A 24,606-nucleotide genomic window follows, 5' to 3' on the forward strand; every position below is an offset into this window, starting at 1 on the left:
AAGACTAGATTGCTGATGTCCTTATCTTTTATTAGGAGCCCTGAAAATCTTTCATCCTTCTCCATTACATTTTCTCTTGCCTCATTTTACATCATCGATACAGAACACACTCCGGCATCTCTGTCGAAAATCCCATGACAGCTGTTGACCACTATTTAACAGAACCTAGTTCATCACAACACATGGGGGGGAAATTTAAGATTAAAAAAAGCAACTGTCAATCTTGGATTCAGGGAAGATGAAAAAACAATTCCAGACTTGAGAAAAGATTGATGACTTATTCATGTGTTATGTTTTCAAAGGCTAAAAGGAGGTCCTATTAGTAGGGGAGCAATTATACAATGACTATATTTAACTGTGGGGCAGGTAGGGTTACGGAATTGCTTGAAAATAAATAAAACAAGAGAGCTGCAAGAGTTTCTTGGAATTGCACTTTAAAAACTGCTGTGATTCCTGGTGCAGCTTCCCTCCGGAGGAAAGTGGGCAGATAATACAGCAGCTAGAGGAGAGTCGGGTACAGAGATGGACAGATGCAGGCAGAGGAGCTACTCTCCTCAGAACCAACGGGAACCCTTAACACAGGGAGCCACGTGTGCCCACTGCAGGCAAACACACAACCGGGCACATGAGTGCAGGTTATGAACACCCATGATTCATAACACAGCACAAGGTAACCGTTTTCAAAGCATGTTCCTAGTAGAAAAAAATACTCTTATTAGGACAATATCCGACATGGACTTTGAAGTGCCACACCTTATATTGACAAAGGTATCAAAGAACATGCAATAATTGCATCTGTAACAAGACCTGTAACACAACGTATTGTGACATTTTCCGTGAGGAACTTTTACACATAACCATTTATAGATCATCTTAATCTACGGTATGGGACCGATACATAATTCAGGCAGTATCAAAACTTCGCACTGGCATGGGCTGGTTCTAATTTACACACAGCACACCATTTTCAGTGACAAGTCTGCCTGAAATGGCACGGCAGTTACCTTGTCAAGCATGACCCTCTGGCAACCTGTCATTCAACTTAAATGTTTTAAAAGTCAAGTTTTCGCATGTGTACAGTGACTGTTGTGCCTCTCCACTTGGGTGTTTCTGTCTGGAATGAAGAATGAAACAATAAGACAGTTGTTGATGGAATAATGCCACCTCTCTTCCCCTCTCAATATACCGTTGTTAAATATTGAATGCAGAAAGGCGCTTTAGAGTTTTAAATTATTTTAAGATAATCAAAGACTGCTGTTAACCCCTCACCAACCCTGTGGCTCCATGTGCTGACGAAAACCCAGCACCAAAACCCTCTAACATCAGACATTTCCTATCCCAGATTCTAGAAGCCAGCGTTCCAGAACCTGTACTGGCCCGGGGACTTGGGTGTGGTGGGCCGTGAGCCTTGATGGTTCCGGCACCCCCCGGCAGATGCCTGGAGCCTGTCGTTTTAGCTGCCAAAGCCGAAGATGCCCTTGATGTAGCCCGTCAGGCCACCCTTGCCCTTCTGCTCCACTTTGTCGTCGAGTGGAGGGAATGCCACGTGATTTAGTGCCAGGTCAAAGAAGAGTGGCTTGCAGGGGATGGGCTGGAATTCAGGGGGGAACTGCACCAGATTGGGCTGTTTGCCGAGTATGGTGGGGTCAAGGGAGAAGTTCTCCAACCGTTCACACAGGGGCTGTTAGAGAGGTGGATAATAAATAATTAAGTAAATAAATAAATATAGCCATGTGACATTGGGAACCGACATCATGCACCAGCCTGACAGAAAACCTCTTCCAACCTAGAAGGACTGCCATTTAATGGTGAAAACACTCCTCTCTGTCAGTAAGACACATTAGTTTGTGCAATGCAACAGTTAGTGTTCATAATCTGGTGGGCATGAAACCCATGTATGACTGTATGATGTTGCTGAGCTGGCATCCCATAAGAACCACTATTGAGATGTGCCTATTTTTTTAGATATAAAATTTCACATAACTAATAATGTGGACCACAAATAGTTCAAAGCAAAGTTCCTCACAAATGAAAGCCTACAGTGTTGGCAGTAACTGCCAAAAAAGCATCTGAGCATCCACTAATGTCAAAAACCATCCAGTGAATGTCCAAGTCTAAATAGTCCATTCTCTGTAATGACACCTCCCGTATTAAGTTAAACAGATATTCAAATAGTTTATGCACAACTTGCATTTCTACCTGCACAGTTCACATCTGTCACTTCTGTAGCTGGTCACAGTTGGAAGTTCTGGGTCCAGTGTACAGACATACTGTGTCATGAATAATCCCCCCATTTCAATTCTCTGCACTGTTGCCTGTCCTGAAATGTCTCACTGACCACAGGATCTGCTGTCCCTCGCTCTTACCTTGTTGTCCTTGACTTGCATCTGCTGAGGTGTTTCTATAGCATCTCCAGTGTCTACAATTCAAACACAACCCTTATGAGTGAGGAAGAGGAAATACACTGTCCTGATAGACATCAGGATGAGGACCGAGACCTGAACAATCTACTAAAGCACCAATCAGGCACTGACAGATGGACTTGGACAAGATGCAAGTTAAAGAGAAGACAATATGAGTGAGCTAAATAACAGAAATGTAGCATCTACCTTTGGGTAACTGACCATTCATCTTTAGAAATGTCATAAAGCCTGCTTTATATAAAAACCCTTTAAGTTACACATGTGATCCAGTTTTGCATACTTAGTTAAATGCATAATTCATTGTTAGGATATTGCACTGCTACATCTTAGGCAAGAAGTGCTAATATATCTGCACGGTGACAGGAAGGACTAATGAGAAGCTCTTCTGTAAAACAATATTAATCGCTTTCTCCAGGAGAGCTACTTCACAGCAGAGAGAAAAATTCTAGAAATAATAGCAATAAGTGATCTCTGTGACACTTAGAAGATAAATACAGGCAAAAAGCTTCGGCAGCTGGTAGGGTGGTGGTTAGAGCTGCTGCCTTTTGACTGCAAGCGTGCAGGTTTGAATCCCACATGCATCTGTAGTACCCCTTTAGCAAGGTGCTTACCCTGAATTGCTCTAGTAAAATGACCCAGCTATGTAAATAACTAAGTTAATTGTGCATTATATTTTGTGTTGGAGGTCCGTCGCTGCAGTTCGTCACGTTTCGGGTAAGTTTACCGTCGCTACCGGTTTTTCCCCAATGCGCATTCTTCTCATGTAGTTGTGCGGACAGATAGAATTATGCACCTACTCATGCGATGAACATCGGTGCATATAGTGAAAAGAAACAAACTAACTTTACTTAAGAATCACACGTCTGCAACTATATCTCTCTTTCTCCTTATGTAATGCATGAGATGTACATCGCTTTGGAGAAAAGCATCTGCTAAATGAATAAATGGAAATGTAAACTAAGTCACAACATTTTAAGTTGCTATGAAGAAAAATAGCAACTTAATCAATAAATGTAAGCCTGGAATTAGTGCAATTTAATACATGCAAGAACCTCCTGCCTCTGTGTTAATATGGAGTATCTAAAGTGAAGGTCAACGCTCCAGCCCCGTCCAAGATGCTCAACCAACATCCCACTGCTGACTGGACTCACCCAGGATGGCTGCTGCTTGTAGTGAATATTTCTCTGCATTCACCTCTGTAATCAGCTCCTGTACATCAGGGAGATCCTGCCAGGGGAGAGGACAGTGTTCTTTGGCATCGCTATTGACGGACAACACTCACTTGGACTTCTGCTAAATCCCGAAATCCTCAAATGCAACAGCAACTCATTTCTCAGTGAAATCAAATTCATGAAAGGAAAACATTCAGTGCTTTTTTCACAAAAATCCATAGTGACATAAGAATTTGCAGCTGTACAATGTGACAATCGTTCTTCCATGCACTACTGTGTTATACAAGTGCATAAATATTAATTTTTTTTTTAAAATAAAGACCAAGTTATCACCCCCTCACCTTCAGGCTATTGTTGAGGTTCTTGGCCTTGGACTGAACCTCACGGGCATACTTCAGAACACGCTCGTACAATACAAGCGCCTCGCTCCACTTCTTAACTAGCACATAGGACTGGGCAATGAAGAAGCACCTGGAAGAAGACAGCAGGAAAGGACACATTACTATGTGTATGAGTGTGTTTCCCAAAAAAATCACACACAACTACTGAGGTACAGCCAAATGGAGGGAACTCAGCGAGCCTGCTAAAGTCTTTAGACAAATTACTCTATCCCTGCACTGATAATCATTTGAACCTCACCCAACAAAGACATTGCAAGTCAAAGATAAATTTGCTGAAAACTAAACCAGTGTATAATTTTTTTTATATCTGGTTCTGAATATCACCAATCTAACACAACAGAACCTTAAAACTAATTAAAAAAAGAGGTTTCAGGGTGGTTCTCTGACCTGTAGGCCTTGTACACCAACATCTTGAGAGAGACCTCCTTCTGGAAGGTGTGGTCGTCCTCGAGCCCTTGAAGAGTGCACAGCTCTGCCAGACTCTGCCAGATGGAGAAATCAAGCTGGGCATTAGTGGCACTCTGGAGAGCTATCAAGAAACCATCAGACAGCTGTGCACACCTCAGGAGCCCACAAACACATACCTGAAGGATAATGTCATAAAGGCGGATGAGGTCCTGTGGACGTGGGCCTCTTTTGTTCTCATCCATCTGTGGCTCCTTCAGCTTGGCCTGCAGTACGTGGGCCATGCTCTCGTTGCGCTTCACCACTGTCCACAGCTTGATGTAGGTCAAGTAGCTGGAGGTAAGAATCAAAATTAATCAGGAAGTGATGCAAAGAATGTCTTCCATTGGGCACCAGAATAAACAAGAGTCCGTGGCATGCAGATGGCTGCTTACCTGTGCAAGTACTGCAGGTTAGAGATCTTTGTTGCCTCACCATCCACAGCTCTCTCCCTCTGCTTCTGCGATTTGAAACACAGGACACATGACCACAGTCAACCCAGAAGATAAACAGGGATGTGTTCAGCAACAGTTTTCTACAAGTACGCAAACATCTTCACTCCTTAAAAGGACTCCCATACCGAGTCAGCCTTGATCTCCTCCCTCACGGCTTGAATGGTATCCCTGCACTCGGCCAAAAGGGTCTCATAGAGACGCTCCTTTGTCTCCTCACTGGCCGCCTGCAGGAATCAACACAGGAAACAAACTGCTTGTTTAAGCCATGCAACTCTGTAACAACTGGGGTTTTTAAATAAAAAAGTGTGGAGAACTGTGACTGAATATTGCTGGATTCAGATGGCCACCCTGGAAGCCAGGTGGCTTTTGCTCCAGGTGAACAGGGAACCACCTAATTCCACATACTGCCATGACCGAACCCATAACTTTGATGCAAAATTTTAAGACTACAATCACAACAATAAACTTTTGCAAGCAAATATTTGCATTGAATGCCCTCCATCTGGTTTTGCTAGAACATGTTTACCTCTTGTTGGTCAGCAGGGGAAATCTTTGCAATGCCACAAGACTTTACTCACAATCTGCAAGGAAGCTGGCAGAGGAGTTAACCCAGTCCACAAACACAGCGCAACAAGCATTCTTCACGAGGCTTGTGAAGTGCCTTGTCATTCCTGTGCTACACCCTCCTTTGTTGTGAAGTCCAAAGATGTGTTTTGAGAAGTGGAAATGCAGGTATAACAGCATTTTCTTCATCCATGAGAGACTGTATACTGTGGTATTTGTGCAAGTTGGCCCACAAAATGCTCAACATTCTCATAAAAACGTATGGCAACATTGAAGACACATCCAACAAATCATCCTGTCAGAATGCAACTCAACACATAGGTACTGGACGGACATTCTCCAAACTCAGCCAGTAACAATGTATCTTCAGCATGACTAACAATGGAAATCACAGGCACGGAAACACTTTAAAACATTACTTTTTGTTTCTTGGCACCGCCTGTGAGCACTCCTTGTAGAACACTTTGCTAGAGTGACAGACTGGGTCATCAAGTCTCTCCACTCAGCAGCCTGCACTGCGGATGTACACTGCTTGTAGGGCAGGAGGCAGTAAAACTTGTCTCTGAGCTCCTGCCCTAAGGACCACACATTACAAACTCGTACACCTGCAATGCTCCTTAAAGTTCCTTGCAGGGCCATCTTTTAATTTTATGTTCTAAATCAAAGCTGAATTGTTGGAAACATGTCAGAAGAACCTGTTGCCATTTAGGAACTTGGTACCAAGATGGAATGGAGTTTTTAAAGCCCAGCACACCACCTCTGTCACCAGAAGTTTCATGGGGAAAAATTTATGCACTGAACAAGTTAGTCATAGCGATAGTGACAGAAACAAGTCACAATGATGCAAAATAGACCCGAGGGACTAACTGATGCGACTGGCTGACACGAGCAAGGACAGAGAGCATGGGTGCAACAATTTGCATGCCACAGCTGTGAGTAAACTCCACGGTAAGGGTATGGCAACCATGCCCGAGACAAGCCAAGTATGAGGAGACTGTGGCTCTTGCAGAGGACAGAACGTGTCTTCATCACAACAGGGGCTGCTCGACCATATGAAAGGCATTAGCACAGGGTCACTTGGAAAAACACACTTTGTAAAATCACAGTGGTATACTGGATGAAGGAGGAATGCGACATTTACTGGCCCTTTGACAATGACTACAGTTAAACACACAGTTAAAGCTGCTCATCTGTACCATTCAGAACACAGACTTAAAATGTGAAAAGTGCTGGTTCAAGTTATTCGACTGTTGCGGTACTCCAGAACAGATCATCTCACATCCATAGTTTGGGTAAAATACTGCAAGTGAGGACATGCCCCTCAAGAGACTTTTAAACGTGTTTCTCACTGGTGACCTGTTGACAAGGGCATTGATTGTGCACCGAGATGGAAGAAGGCTGACCTGCGCGATGGCCGCCTCGTTGTCGGCCAATCCTAGCAGGAAGATGCGAGCCTTGTCGATCTTGACTGGTACAGTGCGTCCACGCCACTCCACCTCGCTCATGGTGGCAGCCTGCTTTGCCCTGGTCTGCGTGATCAGTGCCTAGCAACACACAAACACGATGGCATGAGCAGAAAGCACCCCTCACAGGTGCAACAACAAAGGAGCTTTTAAAGAGGAAAAGAAAAAGCTGCATGTTCTATGCCAACTTTATTTCCTTTCACTCATTTAACTGACACTTTTCTCAAACAACTTACACTGTTAAGCAACTTATTATTTATCTTTTTATACAGCTGGGTAATTTTACTGGAGCAATTTGGGGTAAATGCCTTATTCAAGGGTACTACAACTGGGATTTGAACCTGCAACCTTTGGGTCATAAGGCAGTGGCTCTAACCACTACGCTACCACCTCCCCCCTTTATCAGTGATTTATGGCATTATTTTCAGTAGAAAAAAAATACAAGAAGTAAAACAGTTTTTATCAAAACTACATGTACTTGTTTTTCACGCTGCAAATTTTCAGAATGGCTGGGCATGAAGAAGGCAAGGCAGAAGGGTACCCTTGTAAAGAAAACCTTCAAAACAAAACTGTTCAAATCATCCTTCTGTCCTTGCCCAACTTTAAATGTTGTGAAGCACTAGGGAAAGCAAAAAACAGTACGTAAAGTTGACAACAGGATTATCCTGCATGTACCACACTAAGTATAGGAAGTGTCACACTCACCTCCAGCTTCTCAGCCATCATTCCCCCACCCCTCAGCCTCATCTGCATCAGGTCATTGATGGCATTCTGGTCACCTGGAAACCAGGCACAAGAGGAAAGGTCACCCAAAGGTGCCTAACAGTCCCCTGTAACAACTGGAGAAGCATCACTAACCAATGTTGTAGGCACAATAGCGGATGTTGGGTGAGATCTCCTCCACACGCTGGTGGTACAGCACAGCCTGCTCTTCGGTGAAGGCACTGGCCAGTTTCTCGTAGATCGTCCTGGCAGCACAGAGAGAGATGGAGAGTGATAGATAGGCAGATGGCAACAGAGTACAGATTACAGGAATAAGAGGAGAAAAAGCAATGGTTTCACAATATTAAATTATTTGCACATTTTCAGAACCGCTTGTCCCATACATATATATATATATATATATATGTATATATAATATTATAAAGGGTATTTCCTCAATACAGTGACTGAATTCAACATGAGGAAACCATAAATTATTTGAAGCTGAGAGAAGGTGAAATAGTGATTATATCAGTAAATATACAGAATTACATTTACATAAATGCCTTTTTTTTTTTTTTTTTTTTAAGTAATAGGAATGTAGAAGTCTCCAAGAGCCATCTAACGCTTAGCACAACTCACAGTAATACAATGTGAACTAAAGCACATTGAAAGAAATCAGTCCTCTCCAAATTTTTAGCATAGACCTGCGACAGCAGTCCAAACTATACATTTTCATTCCTTTAATTGCTTTTAAACCTGTGACTGTTAGCACCCCCCTTTATCAATGTTCTGCAAGAGTCATACATACTTGCACTTGTTGAAGGCTTCCATTGCAGATTTCCATGCCTGCAGCTCAAATTGTACCATGCCAACCAGGTAGGCAGTGTAGGCCTGCACAAAACACCACTTTGTTAACTCCAGGAGGAGGTGGAAGTGACCGGCACTTGCTCTCGGGCTCAATGGTTTCCCCCCCACCTGAGCCTCCAGCTTGGTCTTAGCATCCACGCGACGGCTCTCACACAGTCGCTCCAGCTGCTCGCCATGCTTGGCCGCCTTGCGCAGCCGCGCCAGCAGATGGAAGCGCTTGCGGGGCTCCGTGTTCGCCTCCTGCTTCAGCTGCATGGCATAACTCCAGGCCCGTTCCGCCTCCATCAAGACAAGCAGCAGAAACCTAACGGAAGAAAAGAGGGTGAAAGAGCACCAGACAATACGGAAATCGGGAGGCTGAACAATAAATGAAGGAGAAACAAACCCTGGGATGGACACTCCTGCTGTACCCTCAAGAAAGACGAAATATTGAATTGCTTTATTTAACATTCAGATGTTATGGATGAAGCACTTAAGTGGCCGAAACAATAAGAGACTAAAGGTCTTACGGAAAAGGATACCCACGTCATGCTGTAAAATTAATCTGATAACTAGAGCTTTGTGGGTTAAAACCGGACATGACAAATGTTTAAAGAAGTACCTGTTGTCAGTCAGCATATCCTCAGTCACCTTCTTCCCTGTGAATTTGTGTCGGTTGCCCATTTTGAAGCCCAGGGTCTTGCGAAGACGACGCAAGCGGCGGGAGCAGTACCCCCTGACGCGAGAGATACAATGTAGCCCCATTTAATGCAGAATCCCGACAGACCCCCTTTCAAAGAAGCACAGACCCTCAGCTCACCTGTATCTCTGGTAATCTCCGTGCCTCAAGCCATGTTGCTGCTGGGAGTCTTTGATGATCTGCAGGACTGAGAGGTAGTATTAAGGATGCCCACTTGCACATGCCTGCAATCATGAGTACCACTGTGAAAGTAAATCTGGGGACAGCTGGTAGCGTAGTGGTTAGAGCTGCTGGCTTTGGACCCAAAGGTCGCAGGTTTGAGTCTCAGCTCTGGCTGTAGTACCCTTGAGCAAGACAATTGCTCCAGTAAAGTTACCCAGCTGTATAAATGGGTAAATAATTGTAAGTAGATTAACGCTGTAAGTCGCCTTGGAGAAAAGTGTCAGCTAAATAAATAAATCTGCCAAAGATGGTCCCAAGCCTGGTTGCAAAAGTAGGAGGAGGGCTGGGCACGGGGCTAGCAACCCCACCCCATAAAAATTTTCTCGCTACAGAAAGCAACACTGCAAAAACTCAGTTTTATGACCCTGTAAAAGCTCCATCTTATGACCCCAAAAAAAAAAAAAAAAAAGAGACCCGGGGGAGAGCACACGAAGCAGAACAGCCAAACCCGGCAGGGAGCCGATTTGCCGATGAATCTTCTCTCCCCCAAGGCCGGAACGAGGACCGGATTAGAGGGCGGCCACTCCTCACATGGTGACAAACCCTACAGACAGAGCTACGGGAGATCGAGATGTCCTGGGGAGAGGCAAAGCGAGCAGCCTGGGACAGAGAGCGATGGAGACATGCGGTGAAGGCCCTGTCATGCTCTGACTGAAGCGAAGAGGATTAAATGTAAATGAATAAATGTAAATGACGCATGACTGTTCCCCCTTACACTTTTCGTTACTCTTCGCGAGGCAGCTCTCACGGAACTGACTACATGTGCCTCGCAACGCAAAGATCTCAGATTCCAATCCCACCCCTGCTCCAGCACCTGGGCCTTGCCCATTGTACTTACCTTGAATTGAAACAGTAAAACCCTGCTGCATAAATGTGCAAATCAGAGTAAATTTGCTTCACACTGACTGACTCACTTTAATTGTGGAAATCGCCTTAGCCAAAAGCATCACCTAAATGAAAAGCACTAGTAATTATTACACACAAAACTCTTCTTATTACTGCAATATTTATAACAATTATAAAGAAATATCTTCCACTTAAGGTGTAAATAAGTTGTACCTGCTTTACGTGTACAAAATGAATCCAATTTTAACGTGGCTCTTAATTTTCTAATAGTTTGAGTGTAGCACTCCATTTTACAAGATACCTCAGTACAGATTTGAGAATAACTGCGAATGTTATTATCTCTATCTGTGACACGTAGACTAAGTAACTGGTCCCACACACCCCCTCCCTCCCTCCCTCATGAACTGTCGGACAAGGTGAGAGATCACACCTCTGCCACTAAACCCAAATTATCAAGAAACACACATTACAGGTAATATAAGGATACTTTCTAATCCGAGTCCTTCGCCCGCTGAATTTTCTTTATTTTCCTCCATTCCGGCAAGTTTAGCCTCAGTTTGCTTGTCGGCAGCCATTTTTTTCGACGAGAGCATACGACGAGGAGCTGAGGGACTGGACCGGAAGTACTGGTAAAGGTCAACCTCGTGGGAGGAACTCGATTGCGGCCATCTTTGTTGTGGCTAATAAGTCGCCAAAAGAAATGTTAGTTTCGCAGAATGTCAACTTAAAACTTGTACCTACCCATAATATAACATTATCGTAAATGTTTTAATGCGTAACTGGGAGTGGGGATGGAGGACGAGCAAAGGCGAAAGGGGGGCACATGTCTGTGAAGTGTTCAGGAAAACCTTGTGTCCACACAATACATTGATTTAACTCAGTTGAGTGCCATAGCTAATATATTTGTGATTCTTCAATATCTGACAAATTACTAAGCCCATGATAGTTTGTTAATAAATATTGTTGCCCCTTTTAATTCCTGCAATACCGGCCAACAGATAATAGATAAAAAGGGCCTCCTAGGGCTGGAAATGTTCTACATATAGTATTTTTATCTATTAGGACTTTATCTTTTGGCCCCTATTGCAGTACTATTTGAAATAGTACTAGTAGTAATGGAAGCGGGGCATGGTGGTACAGCTGGTTTGGCCAGGTCCCGCTCTCTGGGGGGTCTGGGGTTCGAGTCCTACTTAGGGTGTCTTGTGGTGGACTGGCATCCCATCCTGGGTGTGTCCCCTTCCCTTCCAGCCCTGCGCCCTGTGTTGCCGGGTTAGGCTCTGGTTCGCCCCAACCCCGCTCTGGATGAGTGGTTTCAGACAGTGTGTGTGAGAATGGTCCAAAGCCGCTAATAACGTCTTCTAGAACCTTTAAAGGAAGGGATCAGTGCTCACCAGTGATGCCTGCAACATGTCCTTAATAAGAATTTACACAATTTTGAACATTTTGAAAACTGATTTGAAAAATGTTTTTCATTCTTTTGAATTATTAATACTGTATATTCCACATCTTTGAAAGCTGGCAGTTGAAAATGTCTCACCGAGACTGTTTTTGTAATAAAATTTTTTTTTAATTCAAGCGTACCAAACTTTTTGAATGTGTTATATATCCACATTTAATTCCAATTCTTTAAACATACACAACAATGTCTAAAATAAAGTTGACCTTGGTTTTGTTATAACACTGATTTATTGTGATTCTTAAAATATTTATTGAAATAATCTATTTGCACTGAAACACTCATATCTTTACATGAGTAAATGATGTTTAATGATGATTTCCCACGTTATAATACTTCTGCATACATGTGTCAACAAAAAAAAAAATCAGATTAGGAAAAAAAAAAGATTTCCAAAGTAATACCTAAAGAACATGGTAACATTTATCATTTTAAGTGAAATATTTCTATTAATTTTGGATTACTGGGAAATGTATTTATAGAAAGAGAATTTTGCTAAGAAAATGTGCCTAAATAGTTTATTACACACCTCCTCAGTTACAAGTTGTTGGAATGGTTTGTTAGAGATTCAGATGTTTTCAGGTGCAGCAATGTATTTAGTGAGAAAGCTCTTGATCTCAGAGATGTGCATTGTTTCCTTGACAGCGGTATCACGACTCCTCAGATGCACCAGTCCACTCTCCAGTGTACCGCTGTTGATCACCACAGTAAACAGGACTCCCATCTTATCATACCTGCAGATACAGCCAAGATGTGCGCACTGTTGTCAAAAACACTTTTTGTTAACTTGGATAGCTGTGTTTTGTTTGTTAAATCAACACAAAGGGCTTACCTGATGTTCAGCTGTTCCGTGGACAAAGATGTGGTCTCCCAGTATCCTGGCCATGTCGATATATTGCCTTGGACCAACTCCTGAAGCAAGCCCTCACACACCTAGTGAAAAATAAACAGTCATCAAAAAATCATGTGCATGTTGTATCTGGATTATTTAGATTTTTCACTTGTATTCAGCAAGAAATTATGTTATAAGCAAGTGCATGACATGCTTTATTTTTGAACCATACGTGTGGAATATCCACTGTAAGACTCTCCAGACCTGTTGTAATTCCATGCTGGCTCTTCTTCCCATGTCGAAGGCCACTTTAAATGGGGCTAAACTGGGATGTAGCTTCAAAACCTTTGAATGAGGATAATTTGTAAGGGTATTTAACATAACTTCAAAAGCAAGCCTTTATGGAAAACATAAAAAACACAAGAACAGTTAAAAACTGGTGTATTTCCCCTGTCAAATACATGCAGTCCTTGACTTATGGCATGAGACCTATGAAAAGCCAGACTTACGACGGTCATCCCATCAACCTTATATTATTTTCAGATCCCAGTATTTGGTAGTAATGTCTATCAATGGCCTCTCTATCTGCTGGACGATAACATCTCCAGGCTGCAATACCAGAAGGAAATCATGTTTCTCATTGACTCAGTGTGTTGTTCAGCGCTTTTGTTTCATTTACAAAAATGTCACTTTATTAACGGAACATTTTGTTGGTGATTCAAGTTATTTTTTTTTTTTACAACAGCTCTCAAGCGGAAAAATGAGTATTACAGTGTTGCAGAAAAAAGCTAAAGAAAATAACAGTACAGCGTGAAAGCAGAATAATATTATAGAACAGCATTGTATTTATACTATTATTATTCTGTTAGTATTATTTTAACATCAGTGAAATTTGTGAAAATATATAGCCAAGTCTATTACACGATGTAGCATTCATGCATATTAGTTGTTTAGATATTCTTACGGTTTATATAATACAGCATAAGGGGATTTGTGACTTGCAACAAAGTTGACTTATGACAAGGTCACTGGAACAGAAAACCATTCTAAGTCAAGGACCACCTGTAACGTTACGTTGTGAGATACTCCGAGTTACTCCCCAGTTAAAAATGGAAAGTGTACAAAGAAGGTCATTACCTTTCTTATATGCTGTTTCTGTCGATTGCTCCCTTCCTTTACTTCCTGCAAGGAGTTATGGAGATATGCGAGGACCCCAAGGTCTATGTTTCCATTCACAGTGATAACATGGGGCACCACAGATTTTTTTCCACCCGTATACTGTAGGACAGAAGGAAGTGTGAACTGAGACTCGCTGTGGATTTTCAACTGAATAAAAAAAGCATGACCTGCCCACTGCTAAATAGCAATATTCTGGCATAAGATTATATGTTTTTTTGATAGTGCAATAATGTAACAAAGTAAAGAAAGTACTGAGTGACAGCAATATGACTTAAATGCGTTACAAGGAGTTTTGGAAATCGGTGGCAGAGAGGGGCAAACCTGTAGAGTGGAGAGGTTGCCTTTGTGTGTCTGGAGAAGCTCCTTGTTACCGATGTTATAGAGAGTCTCCAGGGGCTCTGCACCCCAGGGGAATTGGTACAGCAATCTAATACCACGTGCCACCTTATTCCCCTTCTCCTCAACCTCTGTGTCGCTGCAGCTGAAGTTAGATGGCTCCAAGGCAAACTGAAAATTGCAGAGATTTTTCTTTCATATGCCAGGAATGATAATGACAAGACATGGAAAATTACTTAGGAAACATGAGTACAAAATCATACATGACACATGCTTAAAATGCAAAGTGGTAAAACAATGGTATGATGTTTCATGTTTGATTTTATCTGTGTAATGTATTTTTTCCATTTACCAAAAAAAAGGAACAAAACATATAGTATAGAAACACAATAAATCAATAATTATAGTCTTTTTAAAGCATCAAACATATCATGAAGATAAAGCATCATAGAAAATCTTGAGGGAACCTGCTATGATGACATTCACTATTATCAGAGCCTTGATTGACAGCTGACCTTCCGCCACCATTGTAGTCGGTGACGTGCCCAGTAGTCCAGCCACTGAGAGGAGGTGCGAGGTGAGCAGAACCAGACCAGGGAGGCTTGCATAACCTCAGATGGGCTGAAAAGTAGGGAACCACAGGTTAGGAAAGGAGCTGTATCACAACATGAGACGATTACACAGCTCACTAGGTTTCTTCTACTTTAATTATTTTTGTTTTATTATATTTCATATCTGATCGCCCACAGGAGGAGAGTTATGAAGATGATGCTTTCTCACTAGCCAGGTACTGCAGGCGGTCCCTCCGGCAGCTGATAGCACAGACCTGTCTCTGCCAACCCAAAGGGAAGCTTCTTGTTCACCACCTTCACAAAGTGAACGTACTGCTCCAAAGCACCTGAGAAACACAACAATCAAAAGTAAACTCTTCGAAAAAGTGAAATAATAAACGATTATGGACACAACGATTACCTTGCAGTAGACTAGTTCTCATGGACACAAAATCCTGCGGCAGTTTTTGTAGAGCCTCCATATATAGTTTCTTCTCGTTGAGGATGTGACTGAAAACCTCAGCATCTACAAGTTTCAGAGTTCGTCCCTGGCCGACTGTCCCGCTCTTGATGCCATGAGGAGTACTGATGCCAAGCACCTGAGGCCTGGACATCACCACGGACCTCCACCACTGCTCCAAAATGTTCTTCCTGAGCTCCATTCCCAAAGGTCCATAGCTAGGGCTGCTGCTATGGACAAAGTTGTCTCTGTTGAGCTGCTCATCCACTGTGTAGTAGTGGTCTGAGAAGAGCTTCTGCAAACTGCTGAGATGATCAGCTTTGTCGCTGGCGGAGGCAGAGTCACTGCAGTCTCTCCAGTGCAGCGTCTCTGAACGCCTCCTCAGTTTTTTGCTGAGACACGACTGCCTTCTGACACAAAACATTAACATTTTCATACAGGGTTTTGTTCTTCTCAGAAAAAGATCATTACCACAAAAAATCAGTTGCCATTTATTTCAGTGATCCATCTTCTCCACGGCATTTCAATTTTCTGTATAGTACAGGTGATGTGTGGACAAGGTTTGTACCAATAATGCAGAAAATACAGAACTTTCAGATTAACTGAAAATAATTCTTGCGCACTACATTTGGAATTGCATTTTCCAGGGTTCTCTGAACATACACTATACAGTATGAAGAAACCACAACAGGTTAACAAAGGTCAGGCTGTCACACTGGCACAGTATGCCACATCGATATCCGTCCGCCCTCAAACCGGAACTACTTTCACTAGCACGTGTTGGCCGGCTCACGCATACTGACAGCACACGAATTATGCGTTCGCTGCACCCTGCAAACTCGCCAGTCAAATCAGAATTCTATCGGGCATAATGTTGAAAACCGTCTTTTATATCAAGTATGGAAACGGACGAAAAAGATATTTTCCAACAGAATGTAGTAAACAATTAACCTAAAAAGAAATCATCACAACGGCACAGATCGAAAGTAACTATACTGCATAATCCAAACAACGTTCAAACGAGGAGTCGGCAAAAAAAGGGACCTACGAACGGTAAAACACATTACGTTACAGTCGAGCGTCGAACAAGATTACTGGCGGACCGGAAATCCTGACGTCACTTCCTTTTACAGACAACTCAATTACATAACTGGCTGGCAAGGAACGAATAAAACAATGCTGTCCTTAAGACAACTCATCTCCCCTTTCTATAAGGCATATTTCTTGTATTTGTAATGTACAAATATAACATTTGTTATATAATATATACGTTTAGCAGACGCTTAGCGACTTCCAATCAATTTTATATATCAGCCCACAAACATTATTCACCCCTTACACTGCTAGATACGCTACTTACAATGGGTCACTCATCGATACATCAGTGGAACACTCACACACTATAGGGGAACCTGACCAGCATGTCTTTGGACTGAGGGAGGAAACCCATGCAGACACAGGGAGGACATGCAAATTCCACACAGAGTGAGCAGGAATCAAACCCATGTCCTCTCATACCACGCAGGTGTTGTGAGACAACAGCACTACTCGCTGTGCCACCGTGGTGCTGCTAAATAATTATGAATTGACCCAGATGGGACTCAAACCCCCAATCCCCAGCTCCAGAGGGTGATGCCTTATCCATTAGGCTACTGGATTATCATGCATTACATATACATGCAAGCAGGCACACTCCTACAGGTAATGGTCCACTTTAGTGAATAGAGAAATTTCTTTTCATTCTGTAATGTGTATTCAAGTGCTTATGTCCTTCTACAAAGTGTATTGGGCACATGTTTACAAAATTCTAAATCATAACAGACCTTTGTACTCACAACCTTACTATAAAAGTAATCATTAACTGAATTCATGTATTTGACTGACAGAACAAACCAAAGGTAGTTAAAGATCCCAAGCAACAAGTCACAACATTTTTTTATTTTTTATTAATAGGACAGGTCATGAATTGCCTTCAATGAACATATCACTTTTTATATACACAAACTATATGCCAAACCTACAAGGAAAAAAAAATTAGTACTGAAGAACACTAACACAGATACCTGTAGGATTTGAGGATTAGATGTTCCAACCCTACTGTAGGGGTGGGATGAAATAATGTGCTTCATGTAAAATAAGGTCTACAGGTTTTCAGTGCCTTTTACTGTGGAAAAGTTGGCGGCATGGGATATGGTACCATGGGCTGTGGCTGCTGCTGCGCATTATAAGCAAACTGTGGGTGGCCCATCCCATTCTGGGAACTCCCAGGGTTTCCTCCAAACTGCTGGTTCTGGAAGTTTGGATTCACAAATGTGCTAGCTTGGTTTGTAGCACCAAAGTTTGACTGTCCATTGCTAACATAGCCATTCCCAAAGCCATTGCTATTGCTGCTATTGTAGCCAACTCCTCCAAAAGCCCCATTCTGCATCTTTGTGCCAAAAACATTCTGTGCTCCACTGCTAAAGCCCCCATCTTTCTCCTTGTCCCTAAAACTACCAAAATCTCTCCTTGCACCAGAATACCTATCCCGGCGGTCATCCTTGTAGGTACCTCTTCCCCCCCTTGAACGACCTGAAAGGAAAAATAAAAATTGCATATTAAGCAAACTGTCAAAAACAGGCTTAGGCACCAATGAAACACCTATATCATTTGATATTCACCATTAATATTCATAAACAAGTCCACTTGATCACAGGCCAAATTACCACAATATGCCACTGCTTTACAGAAGTCCTTCCATCCTCAACCTGTAAAGTACAGCCTGAAGGTTCAATAAAATTTACCTCCTCTATCTTCTGCCATCTGGATGAGTTTGGGGTTGATTGCTTGATTGGCCTCTCGAAGGACAGAGATGAGGTCACTGGCTTGTTTCATGTTGCCAGGAGTAAAGAAGGTGTAAGCGGTGCCTGTTTTTTGACTACGTGCAGTCCTTCCAATGCGATGAATATAGTCCTCAGAGGAGTTAGGGTAGTCATAATTGATGACAAATTTCACATCTTCCACATCTGTAAAGTGTTGCAGTGTGGCAAAAGGGAACGTACAAGATTTTGCACACCACAACAGCCAGACCAAAAACACAAGTTAGCAAAACCAAGGGGGTAGAAAAGATACTCCGAGCTGCAAAGAACAACGTTAACACAAATCCAGTGTTCTAACTGTGGGAATACTACTGTGGGAAGAGAAAAACGATGCACACTCCGTTTCCTTAGTCCAACAAAAAAAAAAAAAAAAATTAAAGGAAAAAAGTATTAATGCATCCACCCTCCCTTATATAATCACATGAAAAAGGAAAAAAATACTGGATATGAAGTCTTACCATAAAGGAGTATGCATTCACTAGTCCTTTCCCAATGCAGCGAACTCCCAAATAATTGTCAAGTGACATCCAGGTGCTTCTACGCAGTAGGGCCGCTATGTGCACTGTTGCCTCCTCATGTGCCAATATAGGACCTTTCAGTGGATAAAGCTTTGAAGGTCCCCTCCTCTTACACACTCATAAGAAGCTTGCTATAAAGGCCACACTGCATGTCTTGCCAAGACCATATAGACCAACTCTAATGTGAGGGAACCCAAAAAAAAAACAGGAAAAAACTACAAATAGGCCAATCGAACCCTGAATTAAGAAAAAAAAAAAATCCCTCATGAGTCTCGTCTAGGCAAGATGTTCCCAGAAGCCAGTATTCACTTGAGAAAATGTCTCTCATTGGCAGGTCTCGACATGACTTAAAAACGCAGGCGAGGGAGGAACTCGAATTTCGTACAAGCTTCAATTCCCCACTTCTCTTACTAGATGTCCCATGTTCACTACTGATGTGCCAGTTGAATTTTGGTACTGATGTGTTTATCCATGTTAAATTGCTCCCTCCATTTAAACAAACTTTCCCAGAGACTGAGCTAAACAATCTGTTTAGCAAACACCCATGCTTTGATAAGCTCTGCAAGTTAAAGGAATACTCAGTTCTCAAATGGTCTTGCCATACAGTGCTCCACAAGACATGCAGGCCAAGGTAAACAGCACAGCACTAGGTTTGAGTTGGAGCATGGCTAGGTGAATGGCATCTCGAGTAAATCCATGGACAGAGAACAGATAACAGTATTAGAGCAAGGCTTAGCCACACTGCCTTTTGAAGATTACTGGCACACAATACTGAGCTGAACCTTTCACCTCTCTACCCGACTGGGTGGCAGCCAGTCGGTCAGTTCCAATAGTCCTCCATCCCCCTCTTGAGGCCTGGGACTGTCATGCCTAGGCTCTGCCACAAAGACTGCACCTTTAGGTGAGGAAAAACTCAGAAAATGCACAGAAGTTAAAGAAAGCAAAAAAACTTTCTTTAATGCAAAAGATTAATGAAGTGGAAGTTTAAGTTAGAGATACTAACCTAGACCCCTGGAGGCAACATCTGTGGCAATGAGTATTGGTGACTTTCCAAATTTGAATTCTATAACCAGAAATAAGAGTTAACCTTCCTGTTACAAGTCCATAGAGCTACAAATTTCAACTAGAAATGCCTGACTTATTTTTACTGTGTACCATACCATTCAGAACCCAGTCTCTTTCTTGCTGACTCTTATCCCCATGAATCCCCATTGCTGGCCACCTGTGAAACAACCAAGTAAATTAAAACTAGCACCACATAATGCACACAGCAGAAGCAGTTTTCAAAGATACCTACCCATCTCTCCTCATTCTCCTTGTAAGGTCATCACATCGTCTCTTGGTCTCTACAAAAATAATGGTTTTGTTTTCTTTCTCACTCATGATTTCTTCAAGCAGTCGGAGAAGTCTGTAAATCAGAAACAAATTCAAGCCAACAAAAAAAAAGTTAAAGAACATGCTTTCAAAAAACAGAAAATGAAAGACCATTACACAAAAGCCAATCTCTAGAGCAGAAATTTAAACTCACTTGTCATCCTTCTCACCATCATTACACACATCCACAATCTGAAGGATGTTGTGGTTGGCGCTCAGCTGAAGTGCACCCACATTAATCTGCACATAATCTTTTAAGAAGTCCTCAGCCAGCTGCCGCACCTCCTTGGGCCAAGTGGCACTCCACATAAGGGTCTGCCTGTCCGGCTGGAAACAGACATCTGTCAGTATTCTTCTTGTGAAAACTACACCGAGAAGTTTCAGGTTTTAGCAAACTACTGAAACCTACTCTGATTTGGTCGACAATTTTTCGGATCTGTGGCTCAAAGCCCATGTCAAGCATTCTGTCAGCCTCATCTAGGACCAGGTAGGTGCACCTCCTTAAATTGGTCTTCCCAGCTTCAAGGAAGTCAATAAGTCTTCCAGGGGTTGCAATGCAAATTTCAACACCTGAAAAAGAACAGCCGAGTATGGCTTAGGGAATTGCTTTTGACTGAATGGGTGAGTGTGTGCATGTAAACGTTTGAGAACATACCTCTTTCAAGATCCCGAATCTGTGGTCCTTTGGGGGCTCCTCCATAAATGCAAGTGGACTTTAGACGTGATGCACGCCCGTACTCAGCTGCAACCTGCTGAACTTGCTGGGCCAGCTCACGGGTTGGAGCAAGCACTAAACACTAGGAGAGAGGGAAGCCATTGGTTTGCAATCCTTTCCAGGGAGGAGAAAAAAAACCACCACTAATACTGAAGTACTTACAATTGGACCATCACCAGGTTCCAGGAATGGCTGATGATTGATGTGCACAATTGCAGGCAATAGATACTGTAAAGATGTTGAAGGTGTAAAATGATCATTAAAACATTGCATTAAAGAAAAAACTTTTAAAAATGTACACTGATATAAAAGGCTTAACATCCTCAAACCCATAACTTACTGAAAGAGTTTTCCCTGATCCAGTCTGTGCAATTCCAACCATGTCCTTCCCACTTAAGGCCAAAGGCCAGCCTTGGGCTTGAATGGGTGTAGGCTCAGTAAAGTTTTGTTTAGTGATCACATCCATCACATAGTCTTTAAAAACAAAGAAATTAAAAAAAAAAAAAAAAAAACATGACATCCTTGTTTCTAGAACGATGTATTTGGTTTTGTTTGGTTAACTTTAATAGTTTTGTAATACATCTAGAGTTAAAACTGAAGAAACACCAACTTGGAAAAGTAGCCTCATGAAACTTCATAATAGGGTTTGGGCAGTCTCTGCCTTTCACTGTGACTTCTTTGCTTCTCCTGTATTGCTCAACTTCTTGCTGTAAGAGTATGAACATTAGACAGCACTCTCACATGGAAGTCACTCTTACACAAGAATTGAGAGATATGGATAAATGTTTTGATGTGACCATCTACCATCACATTAGAAATGACACACATGAAGCGAATGCACCGAAAAGGCTACTGTGCTCACAGTAGATCTCCGTGTGACATCTGGATGCTCCTTGTAGAAGTTCTTCTCAAACTTGGGCAGCTCATCCAGGTTCCAGTGCTTCTTGCGCAGCCGTTCACCTGGGTTCCCAAACTTTCCCGGGGCTGGGCCGCCACGGCCGGCACCAAAACGGGACCCGCCGCCATAACTGTAGCGACACAAACAGGGGACGGATGTAGTCAGTCACTCATCGTGTCACCTCAAATGTACCACAGGGACGTGGCCATGTGGACTTCAGCACTGTTCAAGGTGCTTGTTGTACATGGTGTGTGGGTTTGGAGTCGGGTTCCCCCAACTGATCTCCTTGGGCCGTAGCAGAACAGGCCGAACACGGGGACTCTGGGTAATGAGGGATCTGGACGAACCATCTAGAATCTTTCAGCTCTTTCTGCGTCACATATGAAGGTGCTGCCATTTTGGAGGAACAAACAAAGGGAACCGGCCGGCATTTTGTGCCCAAGTCCATCTCTACACACACACACAGAAAATCGGGGTCCTTCGACATCGCCTGCGTTCTTTTATTTATTTTTCCTTTTTACTCAATCACGAACACATCAGTTTTCAAGAACCACTGCAGAGGTGGTTACCGAACTAACCAGCACGTTTAGATACGGTTCCGCTATCCTACGCTAGACCCAACAGACAGGGTAGGAAGCGAAATAAAATAACAGTCCGTATTTAAAAATATCCAGGTTTTCAACCAGTATTTAATAATAATTTACTGACAACAGATGGCCGTTATTGCGAAAATTACCCAGCACTGCAGCTTCATTTTATGATTTAGCTACTAACATCGTGTTACTTATTATTATTATTATCCACCAAATTACCTTCTGTCTCGGCTTCGATCTCTGTCAGAAAACCCGGGCATTATGCGAAAGAAATCAAAATTTGACAAGTAAATAAACCAATACGGTCAGCTGTCGGCAAGCTCAGGTCTCGATGATGACCGGTGCAAACAGCCGGCTTTTCTTTCAGGAGGCTATGAGTTATATGGCAACGGGATGTCTCGCGATAGCACGCAGTACGTATCCGTTCGCCTGCTGCCGGCACTACTTAACAAGGAAAAGCAGTTGTGTGCAAGCCGTACTGTGGCGTTTCAAATCCTCTTGATTAAATTGAAAATATAATATAAATTGCTTTTGACATCTGTATCTCCCTCATTTAGTACCTAGTCGTGGTTATTTACCATATTTGTACTTATATCATGCATTTTTATAAATAAGTGCCTCAAACGTAATAAGGCAGGGCATTCAAACCTGTACAGTATGATTGTAACCCTATGATGCTTGAATATGGTTCAAAATATGGCATGTGTTCTGACATGTTTCAGTTAATAAAAAAAAATACATATACTTCCAAATAAATATGCATTTATAAAGGACGTGCAAGTATGGTGCGTCAATTTTTAAATGTTTGAGTATATTTAGAAAATGTATTATGCAACATGTTTTTGCTCCATATGACATGTTTTTTTTTAACCCGTAATAATCAACCATATGTGGCAAACAAGTGAATAGTACAATAAATATGCTGACAGGATGTTCATTCATCATTGTTGATGAAGACCTCGACATCGCTGTTGATTGGCTAAATGGCCTATATGAGTCTGAAGATGACCGAGTAGTCCAATTCGGGCGTGGAATGCCGTTACGTGTCCGGGAGACATGTGACAACACTGCTGATGATGTACGAGCAGTTCTGGACTTTCGCAGCTTACGCTTTCTTTGAGCCTCAGCAGCTGGCCTCGCCTCGGCGGTTTGGCAACATTTGTGAATGAGGCTGCGCCATGCTGGACGGTTCAGCGCGAGGGTTTCCCAGGTGGTGCCGTTGACCTCAAGGGACTTCAGGGTGGCTTTCACCATGCCCTTGAATTGCTTCTTCTGCCCTCCATGGGAGCGCTTTCTCTACGGAGGAGCTGCTTGGGGATGCGCTCGTTTGACATTCTGACAATGTGTCCTGCCCACCTAGTCTGGGCTCTCATTAGCAATGTGTGAACTGACACCAGAGTGGCGCTGGAAAGGACTTCAGTGTCTGGCACTTTGTCGTGCCATCTGATTTTGAGAAGTTTGTACAAACAGGACATGCGGAAGTGATTGAGCTGTCGTGCATGCCTCCGGTAGACAGTCCGCATCTCGTAGGTGTACAGCAGAGCTGGAATCACCGCTGCTCGATAGACCTTCAGTTTTGCTGGTGGGCTGATCCTTCGATGTTCCCAAACATTGGATCGCAATCGGCTGAAGGCAGAGATGGCTTTAGCAATTCTGAAGTTTACTTCAGCATCGATGGACACTGCTCTGGAAAGGGCACTGCCCAGGTATGTGAAGTGATCCTCTGCCTGCAGTCTCTGTCCATTTGCAATGACGGAGGGCTCTGTGTATGGAGCGTGGGGAGCGGGCTGGTGCATGACCTCAGTCTTCTTGGTGTTAACAATGAGACCAAAATTGTTGCATGCAGACGAGAACTTGTCCATGCTGGCTTGCACTTCTGGCTCTGTACTAGCATTCAGAGCACAGCTGTCGGAAAAGAGTCTCGCAGCACAGTTTCTTTCACCTGTACTTCAGTCCTACTCTTTCATCACTGTGCTGGAAGGCATCAGTCAGCGCGGCAGAGAACATCATGCTCAACAAGGTGGGTGCTAGAACACATCTTTGCTTGACACCATTGGTGAGTGGGAAGGTCTCAGATGCTTCACCGCCATCCAGGACACGAGCCATCATACCGTCATGACAATAAATACACTAAATAGCACTGATACGTTTGGATTCCATTTAATTAATGTGTACCCACTAATTATAAATATCTGTTCTGTTGAAATTCCCAAAGTTCATAGTATGAACTGTTCACCTTTTTTGAAAATATACTTTTATACAAATCTAAATGAATTTAAACTTAACCACAGTTCTTAAAAAGCTAAATAACTGTTTCTGAAAAACTATCAACCTTCCTTACATCTCTGGCTACTTTGGTGACTCAACAATTTCAAAGTTCCTCGTCAGATTTACGTAACTATGTTATGATCGCCGCCGTGTTTTCAGCTCAGGTTCGTTATGTCAGCACCTCGGGCAGGACTATCACGTGGAGCTACTTTTTAGGCAGGCACGCGGACACGGACAACTCGAATCGGGAACTTCCGGTAGCGATACGTAACGTCAGAGTCCGTTAAAACGTTAAACTCCTCAAAGAAGAGCAAACGTGGAACTCGC

The 24,606-nt window shown here is 42.8% G+C and overlaps 3 protein-coding genes across 3 annotated transcripts; all 3 read right to left on the bottom strand.

Moving 5' to 3' along the window:
- Positions 1–16: 16 nt before the first annotated feature.
- Positions 17–10,872, bottom strand: srp68 (signal recognition particle 68). The gene is made up of 16 exons (XM_018762184.2): positions 10,729–10,872; positions 9,294–9,360; positions 9,096–9,209; positions 8,603–8,798; positions 8,436–8,518; positions 7,781–7,890; positions 7,628–7,701; positions 6,863–7,003; positions 5,021–5,119; positions 4,836–4,900; positions 4,581–4,734; positions 4,384–4,478; positions 3,937–4,066; positions 3,575–3,650; positions 2,367–2,419; positions 17–1,681 (listed from the first exon to the last, which is right to left on the bottom strand). The coding sequence occupies exons 1-16, from the start codon at positions 10,832–10,834 to the stop codon at positions 1,454–1,456; spliced, it is 1,791 nt and encodes a 596-aa protein (XP_018617700.1). The 5' UTR covers positions 10,835–10,872; the 3' UTR covers positions 17–1,453.
- Positions 10,873–12,168: 1,296 nt separating this feature from the next.
- Positions 12,169–16,128, bottom strand: polg2 (polymerase (DNA directed), gamma 2, accessory subunit). Its single transcript, XM_018761653.2, has 8 exons — positions 15,017–16,128; positions 14,825–14,942; positions 14,560–14,665; positions 14,030–14,215; positions 13,667–13,807; positions 12,794–12,874; positions 12,530–12,630; positions 12,169–12,431 (listed from the first exon to the last, which is right to left on the bottom strand). Exons 1-8 carry the CDS (start codon positions 15,489–15,491, stop codon positions 12,266–12,268), a joined length of 1,374 nt encoding a protein of 457 aa, XP_018617169.1. The 5' UTR covers positions 15,492–16,128; the 3' UTR covers positions 12,169–12,265.
- Positions 16,129–16,972: 844 nt separating this feature from the next.
- Positions 16,973–22,376, bottom strand: LOC108940181 (probable ATP-dependent RNA helicase DDX5). The gene is made up of 13 exons (XM_018762157.2): positions 22,231–22,376; positions 21,383–21,548; positions 21,131–21,227; positions 20,861–20,994; positions 20,683–20,748; positions 20,461–20,602; positions 20,215–20,375; positions 19,960–20,132; positions 19,729–19,839; positions 19,592–19,653; positions 19,435–19,494; positions 17,839–18,060; positions 16,973–17,626 (listed from the first exon to the last, which is right to left on the bottom strand). The coding sequence occupies exons 1-13, from the start codon at positions 22,269–22,271 to the stop codon at positions 17,217–17,219; spliced, it is 1,845 nt and encodes a 614-aa protein (XP_018617673.1). The 5' UTR covers positions 22,272–22,376; the 3' UTR covers positions 16,973–17,216.
- Positions 22,377–24,606: the final 2,230 nt, after the last annotated feature.

This window comes from Scleropages formosus, chromosome 20, assembly GCF_900964775.1.
Source record: "Scleropages formosus chromosome 20, fSclFor1.1, whole genome shotgun sequence".
Classification (NCBI taxonomy): domain Eukaryota; kingdom Metazoa; phylum Chordata; class Actinopteri; order Osteoglossiformes; family Osteoglossidae; genus Scleropages; species Scleropages formosus.